Source organism: Bidens hawaiensis, unplaced genomic scaffold (assembly GCF_021521415.1).
Source record: "Bidens hawaiensis isolate Kalapana, Puna unplaced genomic scaffold, B.hawaiensis_p1.1 tig00005588_1, whole genome shotgun sequence".
Lineage (NCBI taxonomy): Eukaryota > Viridiplantae > Streptophyta > Magnoliopsida > Asterales > Asteraceae > Bidens > Bidens hawaiensis.
The window spans coordinates 1,351,186-1,362,693 of record NW_027491362.1 but is presented as its reverse complement, the minus strand read 5'-3'; the positions used below and the strand labels follow the sequence as shown (position 1 = coordinate 1,362,693).

At 35.3% G+C, this 11,508-nt stretch overlaps 1 protein-coding gene across 1 annotated transcript; it reads right to left on the bottom strand.

Moving 5' to 3' along the window:
* Nucleotides 1-990: 990 nt before the first annotated feature.
* On the bottom strand, nt 991-11,292 carry LOC143630251 (zinc protease PQQL-like). The gene is made up of 21 exons (XM_077099319.1): nt 10,942-11,292; nt 8,662-8,908; nt 8,324-8,449; nt 7,739-7,876; nt 7,522-7,656; nt 7,145-7,402; nt 6,922-7,059; nt 6,769-6,838; nt 6,448-6,661; nt 6,224-6,329; nt 5,347-5,580; nt 5,075-5,239; nt 4,857-5,006; nt 4,677-4,768; nt 4,503-4,584; nt 3,557-3,640; nt 3,351-3,467; nt 3,168-3,278; nt 2,355-2,435; nt 1,649-1,819; nt 991-1,329 (listed from the first exon to the last, which is right to left on the bottom strand). The coding sequence occupies exons 1-21, from the start codon at nt 11,151-11,153 to the stop codon at nt 1,252-1,254; spliced, it is 3,009 nt and encodes a 1,002-aa protein (XP_076955434.1). The 5' UTR covers nt 11,154-11,292; the 3' UTR covers nt 991-1,251.
* Nucleotides 11,293-11,508: the final 216 nt, after the last annotated feature.

Genomic DNA, 11,508 nt, shown 5'->3' with positions numbered 1-11,508 from the left:
TTTTGACATTGATTAGTCAGTTAATATCTACTTGAATAATATATTACAGAAATTTGAAGACATGTGAAAAGATAAGGAACATGAAAAATATATGAAACATGAAAAGATAAGGAACATGAAAAATATATGGAAGAAAAACCTTAACCTTAAGATATAAAGTAGATTTATAAAAATGCAGTTACTGCATCATTTTGTGACATTTATTATTATTATATAAAGAATTTGTCTATACTACACTAGAGTGCTGCCACACTATATTGCGGTAATCACAGACACTTCACATCAGTAATCATGTAGCATGTTATTTTTTATTATCTAATCGCCTTAACATTTTTTTGTTTACATATATTTTCTTAACTACAAAAACGGTAGGACGTGCAATTCATTTAATAAGATACAAAAATAAAATAGCACTAAAAAGATTTATTTTAATAAATTAAGATGTAAGAAAGCATTTGTATACACTTTAGAACAACTTCCTAACTGGTTTATATCTACATTTTGCTCTTTCGTTTTTATTTACTTGCTTAGACGCCTCCAACGCTACGTTTGTAACCCATCTGTGGCTGATGTGGCCACTGCATCTGGGAGGGCAGTGTTAAGGGGTAGCTGCACTTGGGGTTCCGTTCATAGCTACGTGCGGTCTTAGTAATTAAGTCAGTAGAATATATAGACCAAACTAACTAGTTCTTATACTATACTAGATAACATTATACAAAACCATGTGTCAAATGGTCAATGGTATAAAAGCTGAAGGCCATACAAATTAAGTGTTGGAGATGCACGAAGTAAATGCAAGCAGAGATTACCTAACTGGTCCAGGTTCAAGCGCACAGCCGTTTTGAAGCCTGATTGCCTGACCCAAAACTATTTAGGAAACCCCTTGAGTGTAAGAGGCTTAAGACTGGTCACAGCCGGAGCTCGGTCCTGAACCACAATCGATTAGCTTTGTGGTGATGAACAATCAGGCTGCATTGTATTTGAAGTGATGACGATGAATAAAGTTTATAAGCATCAAATAACAAAATCAGCAAACAATAGCTTCAAGTCTCGGGATTTGAATAATCTCCTAGCACCATGGGATTTGAATATAGTAAATAAACACTAAAACATTCACTAAAACATTTTTTTTTCATAAATCTAGTGACAAGTTCACCTCTAGAAGTCTGCCAAGTATCTTTTATCTAATTTCCAGATGTGGCCAATTAATGTTCAAAATTTCTAGGTTCGAGCAAGCACTCAAAAACTGACTCATGATTTTGATGAAGTTCGTGAATATCTCCAGATGCAGAAAGCCAAAACAATCAGACCAGCAAATCCAAATTGAACCTGCAACCGCAAAATGAATTGCTTGTTAATAAAGTTTAAATAAATGGAGCCACAATTCAGCCCACCAAGAGGCATTTTCTGATATTTTAAGCTTGCTACCGTATTAAGCCAATATTTTTTTTTAGCTTATAGATTTCCTTAGCTAAAATATCTTTTCATTTTTACGATAAAAATAACCTCAAATTAAATAGGTTTAAATTTCCCCTTCTAGTTCTACATTATTAATAGATTAAAAAACCGAATGACTGCATACGAAGTTTAATAAAACTTGGTCTATAGACACGTAACATAGTTAGTATGGTAACATTTTATAACTGACCTTTGCATTGGAGACGATTGACTTTAGCAATGGAAAACGAGAATCCTGAGGCATCAAAATTACTACTGTGTACTGTCTTTTGCAAGGGAAGGGTAAAGTCTTCTGCAGTGCTTGCTGAGCTGTTGATGGTGTTAAGATTTTCCTAACATCTGACCGACTGACATCTTGAACCTGCATAACAAAATATCACTAATTATTAGTATAAAATCTTGATTTCAAACTACCCAAAACAGGACGGAACTTGTTTAACAAATTATTATGCCAGACACTGGATATATAATTGCAACTTTATGTTATATTCGAATATGAAAAGTTGAATCTGTAATATGCATGCAATATCTTTCGGGAACTTGTAATGAAAATTCATTCAAAACAAGACACATGCAGTCATGCGAGAACACATTCCTCAACCAACCAGGCTTAAAACTAGAAAATATAAACCTTATGAAGTAAATTCATACAGATTAATCATTTAAGTGTCAACTGCAATTCGATAAATTGCAATAAGTCATAAGCAAATTCATTTTATCTAAACATTTAAGTTCAAAATGACAACTTGTCACTTTTTAGCAAGTAGCAAGCAATGAACTTGTGGAACATTTCAGCGATAAAAATGCAGGCTTGTTTCAAATTAGATAAACAAGAAACAAACAAAATATTTCAAGCGATAAGCAACAGTGATTAGACAGTGTAAACACAAACTCACAGCAAAAGAGGCACCAACATCCCCAGAATAGATCCTAGATTGATAACTGTGCAATATCCGATCAAGCCACCAATAGTTCTCCTGAACAAACACATTATTAGCAATGCAAATATTCAGTTTTCACAACCATAATAGGAAAGTGATTTTCTGTACTTGAGGAAACAAGCAAAAGTTCTAGAACCCATGACTGCTTAGGTTTAAAATTGATAATATAGGGGTGGCAAAATGGGCGGGCCAGATTGCATACAATTTAGTACATGTCAGGGTTGGTTGGGCAGGGCAAACATCGTCTTATTATTATTATTATTATTATTATTATTATTATAATTATTATCAATTGTACAAATATATAACATGTTAAATATGATTATACAAGTTTAGAACTGTAATTTTGTATAATTTTAATCTACACATTTTACAATAAAGCATACTAAAAAATCTATGCATTTGAGATGACTTCCAATCTGTTTTGACACACGAGATCCATATCCTTTTTAGGTTGATCTTTAACCTTAACCCAATTGATTCATTACAAATAGAATATTTCCCAGCTCGACTCATCTGTTTATAATGGGTTAAAACTGGCACATCTACTAATAACCTAGTTTGTCATCCTCTTGTTTTCCTTTTAATCTACTTTTAGAAGATGAAAAACATCAAGTTTGCTTGTGGTTTTTGTTAGGTTTAATGTAAATGTCATAATGATATCTTCTATTCAAGTCAAAGGTAAATCCAGTTGACCAAAAACAGTTCTGCCATTTCTTCTTGTGAAATGAAGATAGTATCAGTAGCAGCAATTTGAATTAGAATCACCTGTAATCCGTTTTCATGGGCTCGCTGTTCAATCTCAAGTACTGTTGAAATATCCGAATCCGAGGGCCCTTCCTCTTGAAGGCGTAGTATCTCATCTAAAGAAAGATCAACCTGCAGAAAAATTTGCAGCATCTTAAAAAAAATCACAATGATTTTTAGCAACCTAGATGTCAACAAACATACCAGTGCTTGAGCGACGTCTGGATCGCAAGAAAAGTTCACACTAATATCACCACGAGCATTACCAACACGTGAAGGTTTGTTACCACCAAGAAAAACAGAAACACCAGCTGAGTATATCTGGTAGCCAGGCATCATAGCAGAAATCAATCTATGGAATTAATTTGACTATGGCCAAGGAATATTACAAATGAATCATAGGCACAAACCTGTCCATGTTTGAAACGGAGAACCTGAATTATTTTTGCTTCTATGAGTTTGCTCAAAAACCCAATGAAGTGAACGTCCTCCATCTATCATGGAAAATGATATCACAACATTTAACAACAGAAGTCAGAAGTAAGGTGTAAAGTGGGTGGGTCAAACCGTTGGGTAACGAGTCTAAAATCAAAACAGGTAAGTTTTGGACCAGATCAGGTTAGGTTGGGTTGACCTAAAACACTTTTGTCCAAATTTTTTGATTTTTTTTACTTATAACTAGTGTGTTAATTGTCAAATATAATTTTACAAAAGTGCATTATTTCAAGTAATTTTATAACTTAATGTAATCATCATCATCATCATCGTACTCAGTATATCCCACCAATAGCAATGCTATGGTAGGGTCTGAGGAGGGTAAGATGTAGACAGCCTTACCTCTATCCCATAGGGATAGAGAGGCTGCTTCCGGTGAGACCCCCGGCTCGATAGTAGTTTTGCATCAAGCCTTGGACATAAGGCACATAGCACTCAATCATCGGGACACCGGCTGATCGGTGCATGTGCCCTTGTCTTTCGGCTATCAACGCCACCACATGATGCCTGATTAACCTTCCGCCACTTTTAACGTTATTTTCACGAGATTAGTAAAATAACGTCAAAATTAGTGCAATTTTACTTTTGCCCACCCGAGGGTTCACACATATATACATTATATGCGCGCACCGCAAGCAGGGCGTGTATAACTTAATGTAATAAATGATGTAAATACTTTTGTGCATTAAAAATACACGCTAGCTTTCTTTTATGTCATTTAACCTATTTGGCCTGTTTTCTTTTAAGTTTCTCTTTAATGTCACCCGTTGGACCCATATAAGCATAACCAAAATCGACTCGTCGTAAACAAATGGGTCAAAATCGCCACAATATCTAATAAAAGGTAAATAAGGCAAGTACCATTTTCTCATTCTTTAACTCGACAGGGAAGCATAACTGGACAGAACACTGTGCTTCCACCATGGGGCTACGAACAACTTCTCTACAAACAAAACCATACACTAAATTAACATTTTGTTGTTATTAAAGGGGAAAAATAAACATTACGAGTGCATATTTTTAGAAGAAAAAAACCTAATTATGGTAGTGGGGAAAGTAAATGGCAAGCCTTTGAGGTCATCACGGTTGTATTTTAGAATTGGTTCAGATGGTCTTGGAATTCCACCCTGCATAAGAAGTCCAGAAAACATTCACATTGACATAATCATATGTTCTAAGTAAAGAATAAAAATGTTATCCAACATTTCAACTTACCAAATATTGTAATATCAATGGTCTTGCAATAGTAGGATCAATATTCCCAACTATCACAACACTGAATGTTGAAGGGTCCTTGAAACATTTGTTGAAATATTCACAGGCTTTAAACGGGTCGACTTTTCGAAGGTCACTAATTCTTGTTGGCTGTGGGAAAAGAAAGAATCATTAGATGTACTTGACAAACCATAACTTAAATAAAAACTAAAACTTACTCTGAAAAAGTAAGAATTCCCATAATTAAGCTCCCTCACACGATTTGCAAAGACTGCATATGGGTCTCTTTCCTGAGCATTAACAGACTCTTCTGACATTTGCATCACAATTTTTATGTCTTCTTCACCCGGTATTACTTCTGTTGCAAAAAGTTGGTAGACCAGCTGGCAGGAAGCATAAAGAAAAGGTTAATAATTTTTTTTTATAATGATGATCTTATTATAACAGGAGAATTCATTAACTAGTAGCATTTGTGATTATTATAACAAACCTCCAAAGCAGTTTCCAAGTCTGTCGGTGAGCAATCACCATAGAAAGTCCGCATGTATGCTCCAAGCTTTGTACCAATTTCAGCTCTCTTACCAGCAAGCATATCCATCAGTATTGATGGTCTATAACCGAATACACCAATTTCTCCAGCAATGGTGGATCCCATTGAACATGAGATGTATTCACTTTCTGGAAGTTCAGATAAACCGCCATATGCGTATCCTGTAAATAAAACCTGTTCAAATCGAACAAATCAATCACATAAACACCATCATGAATGAAGGCAGTCTAACATGTTAATCAGTGATGTAAATCTAATTTGAAGCTAAAATGTGTGAGTGTTTCAGAAAGCAGAGATTTAATAGTTGATGCATATTTTATGGATATAACTTTCATAAAGAGCTTAAGATCAACACTAGTCATTGTCCTATATTTGAAACAAGTGATCACAATACTCTAGTAGCAAGAGGCAAATCACAAAACAACTTTATAAGCACTGAAGCACTGGATATAACTTTTTGAAAATGTTGAAAACTATCATACAAATGAACATGACTATATACAATTGTTATTAACTATCATATCGTTAAGATCTGGTTATATATGGTTGGTTAATTTTAAAGAGCTAAATACAGGTGCCAGTCCATCAACAAAAGTAAACATAACAAACATGTCACAACTGACCAATATATGTCACTTGAACGGAGTAATAACAAATAGCATCCAGCTAATACAAAGTACCAACATGTAGTACCTTAAGAAAGAAAAATCTAAGACTACCGACGTGGTTCAAAAGTATAATGTATTCACTGTCTCAATTAATAACAAATGTGCAGATAGTAAGTCTTACAACTAATATTGGGAGCATGAAAACAGACCTGGTCTTCAAGGAAGTCTGTGCACTTATAGCAGACACGCATGCCATTTGACAGGATCAGCTCAGTTGCTCCAATATTAGGATATTCAGACTCTTCCACTACATTCCTGCAACAGGAAAAAGATGGAGGATGTTAAGTTACCATAAAATATCATTAATGACAGACAAACATCGACCTGAACCAAGCGCTTAGCAAATAAATTAAGACGTATTCTGCATGAATACCCAGGGTTTGGCTTTAAAGTAACAATCTCTTCAGGAATATGATCTTCATCCCAAGGAGAAATACTGCCATCTTCTTCTAGTGGATTTATCTTTAACACAACACTTTTGAGATTGTCCACCGTTGCAGCAGCTCGAGGCTCGATTGCCTTTATAACACAACTGTGTGTAGTATGAAAATTCTCTAAATATTTGGATACTTCAGATGCAGATATATCTACAACATCAAAAAGTAATAAAGTAAAGCCATCATTTTTTACTAATCTCTACAACTATATAGCAAGAACATTCAAAACCAGAAATTAATGACATTTAACAACTTACGAGGTAATATAGTTTTCTGAAGCTGTGCCTCGTACTCAATCCCAACAACAGGTTCCTTACGAAGAAAATGCTAAAAAGTAGAAGACAAGAATTAGACAATGGAAAAAGATAACCAAATATGAAGATAATGATTCAAAGGTACTGCTGAAATACATGTAGGTATTCCTCCCGTAAACTGGTTGATTGCACTTGGTCACGCTCCAAATAAGCAGATTCAATTTCAGACATCATAGTTGCACGCGCAACAGATATTTCCCGCTCAGAAAAGCCATGTAACCGAACCCTGGCAATCTGAAAGAAAATACATCAGTGAATCAAAAAGAAGGAAAAAAAACACTAGTGAAAAGACACTTGAAGATGAAAATGAAAATCAAACCTCTGTTAGCATTGATTCCAAGGCAATAAGAGTTCCTTTTTCTTTACAAGATGAAGTCATTATAAAGGCCTTAATTGGCTGAACAACAACATCTGCAGCAACAGAGCATGAAAAGTAAGGTGGGTCCTTCTTGCGTGATATTTTAAAGAACCGTTGGTTCATTGCGTGATAAAACATGGCTTCAACAAGTAAATCCCTGTAATCCTTTACGGTTCTTAGTTCAGTTACTGGTGATTTGCAGCTGATCATGACTGCTGACTGCAACAAGTAGAACAAGGAATTATGTTTACATAAAATGGTGCTACTCATACACCAATAACCATAATCTATATTAGCTATATACAGATTTATTACATTGGAGACTGTAGAACACTAACCCCAGCAGCTTCAGATTCCACAAAACATGAAATACGAGGCTCCTCGTGAGATGGGACTAGAAATCTAGGTATATCCAGGTCATTAGTGGCTGAAACTTTACTACCAAAGTGGGTCTTTATTAATTCAACAACACTCTGCTAGAAAGAAAGAGAGAAAGGGATTAACTGTTGATATCATATGGCGATAATTGTAGGCAAGCATTTATATTATTCTGACCTTCGTATCAGAAAAGTCTCCAACAGCAATAACAGCCATGTTCTGCAAATGGTACCATTTTTTGTAGAATCGTTTTACAATCTCAGGAGAAACTGTCCGGATCACTTTCTCCAATCCAATTGGTAAGCGCTCAGCATACTGCAATTGATAAATTTAAAAATGTATAATGAACCTAAAACAGCACTTGGAGCAAGAAATACATGTAACTATGACCAATTACTAATTTACTACCATATAATGAAAAAAATACTAAAACTCCCAGCAGTAACAAGCATGTCTATAAAGTATATTAGCTCTATAAGAGATGGCAGGAAAAATGCTCATACATGAAAAAATCTATTAATCTGTCTACATACATATGTGTGCATCTCAATATTTTAAAGTATATCTGAGCCCATGAGATTATGAGAAGCTATTGCCGAAAGTGCTTTAGTGCATACCACTGTGAGGTTTGTCCATCATTTTAAACATCAAATTAGTGATAAATAATGTGAGGAAAAAGATGAATATGTGGTTGTGTAATCTCATTGCAGATTATTAAAAATAGAAAAAGATTAAAAGACTTCTTCAGTTAATAGTACAGACCTTTGAGCCTTCCATCATCAAAAGCCAATGTGCATCCTGCAACCTGCCATTGGCGTTTCTGTTTGCTCTATACTCTTCCATAACAGCACCTCTTTCCTTTTCCAAATCCTCTGCTGATACTCGAATCTGCACACAGTGAAAAATGAGGCACTGAAAAACAAGAACAATGATTTAATAATCTAAATCACATATATGTATTCTTATAATCAACCAAAGATTTGTATATGTTTGTATTATTGTAAAGACTAGAGTTGCAGATAGAAGATACAAATAGAGTAAAATGTTATACCCTCTAGTCGAGTATAATATTGTAAAGTACATATAGTCTAATATCTTACCTCAGAACTAAACTCTGCCAAGACTGAAATAGCTTGAGATAAGAGCTCAGGTTTGTCAACAGGAACAAACAACTCATAAACTGTCTCATCAGCTGATGTAACTGCATTCTGACAAGCACCAAACTCAGCTCCAATGCTTTCAAGAAATTTGACAATATCATGATTTGTGTATTTCTTAGTGGCACTGAAAGCAAGATGTTCAACAATGTGGGCAACTCCTCGTTCTTCTTCCTCTTCCAAAACTGAACTGTCATTGTATTAAGATAATCGGTTATTAAAAAAAAATCTAATAAGAAATCATGATGTGGACGATCTAAATCAAGTTGATAACCAATACATAAAAAATTAATAATTAGTGCTAATTTTAACACTTCATGTTGGATGTGACGCCGAAGAGAAGTTTAATATGCCATGACACTAATAAACATTATTTTTCATAATAATAATAATAGGAGTTAAACGAGTTTGTTCATATCATGTGGTTTGTGTTTGATTTTGGGGCCTGATTTCCAACACGCAATAAAGTAATATGTCAACCAGCATCATTTGATTTTTGTAGCAGTTCATATTCTGTTTCTTTAAATAGCCTAATCACTGTAGGTGATAATGTGTTGAGAATCTATCAAGTCATAGCTATATACAGAGTTTAGACTAAAGCAGCTAAGAACAGCCTTTTTTTTCAAGCCATAAATTATAAGTGCATGTGACATGCATCTTTTCCCTATTTAGATGCCTTTAAAATTTTCCATACTTTTGACCATTTATTTGACAGCTACTGTCCATCAACCAAAGCAGCTAGTCTGCTAACTGTCATCCTCACACTTTTCCAACCAACGCATTAAATTATCACAGTTTACTTGTAACTTAAACAGCAACTAACAACATTGTTTTCAAATGCATAAAAAGCTATGGTAGAATAAGGCCTTTAACTGAATCATTCACCAGAGAAAATCAACAACGAAATCTTACACGATAGACACCAAAAAAAAAAGTCAAAACGCAACTTTTAGGCTACAAAAGAAGATACAAACTGCATAACTATATGAAATAGGCTTGCAGGTATAACAATTTCAGCAAATGCATAACCAAATCTTATAAGATACAAACTGAAACCAAAAGTTAAATAATAACATTATGCTGCATCCTTATTCCCTTGAAAATCCACATTAGTAACTTATACTTAACTAAGAGAAAAACACAAATTGCTAGTGAAATTAAGGTATATAATCAGTACTTAGTTCTGATAAACGCAGATGCTATGTTACAATTATTATAACTAATATTACTGGAAACAAATTGAAACTAATACAATAAGTAAATCACTTAAGGTATATAATCAGTACTTAGTTCTGATAAACGCAGATGCTATGTTACAATTATTATAACTAATATTACTGGAAACAAATTGAAACTAATACAATAAGTAAATCACTTAGGGGGTGTTTGGTACAGAGAAAAAGAATGGGAAGAAATGGAAATAGAAATGGGAGAGAAATGGAATTGGAGAGAAATAGAAATGGGTGGAGAATTGACAATCATTTCCTTTGTTTGGTACAATAGAGAAATGGGTGGAGAAACGGGAGCAGAGACGTGATTAGGGTTCTGCCTCGGCATCATCATGGTGGAGAAATGGTGGCTCAGAGACGCGTCGCAACACCGCGAACGGAGTAGAGCGTCATCATCATCGCCGCGCAACATCAACACCGCGATTTAGGGTTCCGCCTCACAACACCGCCTCGCGATTTAGGGTTTCGTTTTGGCTCAGAGACGCGAACGGACGTGGCTGCGGCGTCGGCCGCCGTGCCGGACGTCGGCATCATCATCACCATCGCCGGTCGGAGCATCATCATCATCATACGCGAACGGAGTAGAGCAGAGACGCGATTTAGAAGCAGAGAGAATTCCATTTCTCTTCCAAATGGAGAGAATTGGATTTCTCTACTTTTTGCCTACACCCAATTCTCAGAGAAAACCAATTCTCCGCCCAATTCTCCGCCTAATTCTCCCAAACAAGAGAAACCTAATTCTCCACCCTCAAATCTCTCTACCAAACACCCCCTTAAGGTATATAATCAGTACTTAGTTCTGATAAACGCAGATGCTATGTTACAATTATTATAACTAATATTACTGGAAACAAATTGAAACTAATACAATAAGTAAATCAATCAGATATGCACCAAATTATGCAGAAACCTCACAATTCTACACTACAATTGGCCAATTAACAAAATTAAGATATAACAAGTAATGCGAATAATAATGTTAATAATAATTTACCCGACTTTGACGGCGAGTGCGAGCGCGGCTCTCATTTTAGGTTTGGAATTCAATCGGACGTAGTAATTGAGTCCGTTGTCGAGCTTGCCGTAGTCCGCTCCGTAGGGAACGTCCGAAAGCAGTTGTTCGTAATTTAAGTCCACCGTTTTGAGTGACCTAAATCTGTGCTTCTTCAATATCTCAGATGACGTCTCTGCCGGTAACAAATCCATCACTAATTAATTTATTTCACGCACAATTACAGTTTCAATTTCTATCAGAGCAGAAGAAGAAGATCCCTTTGGTTTGGGTTTTTATATGGCTGTCAAGTATGGGCACGTCACACTCTGCTTTTTCGTTTTGGTCAAGCAATTAACAATATATCCGTCAAGTCATCACTTAAATGATATTTTTGAGGCCTTTGTCACGGGCATGAGTTGTCTCGTGCCTCGCGGTGCTTATAATATTATGGAACGCGTGATTTGTCGTTATAATGTTTTATACTATTTTAGAAAATTCATTATTTCTAGGTATACGGCATGTGTATGACTCGTTATCGTCATGGATACATCATATGTGATTATACGA

What these genes read in the sequence shown, in the direction of transcription:
- LOC143630251 (XM_077099319.1), bottom strand. Translation starts at nt 11,153, where the DNA reads ATGGATTTGTTACCGGCAGAGACGTCATCTGAGATATTGAAGAAGCAC. An exon ending in GAGACTTTTCTGATACGAAG is followed by an intron (nt 7,657 to 7,738) that starts GTCAGAATAATA and finishes TCTTTCTAGCAG; the next exon opens with AGTGTTGTTGAATTAATAAA. An exon ending in ACTTGGAAACTGCTTTGGAG is followed by an intron (nt 5,240 to 5,346) that starts GTTTGTTATAAT and finishes GCTTCCTGCCAG; the next exon opens with CTGGTCTACCAACTTTTTGC.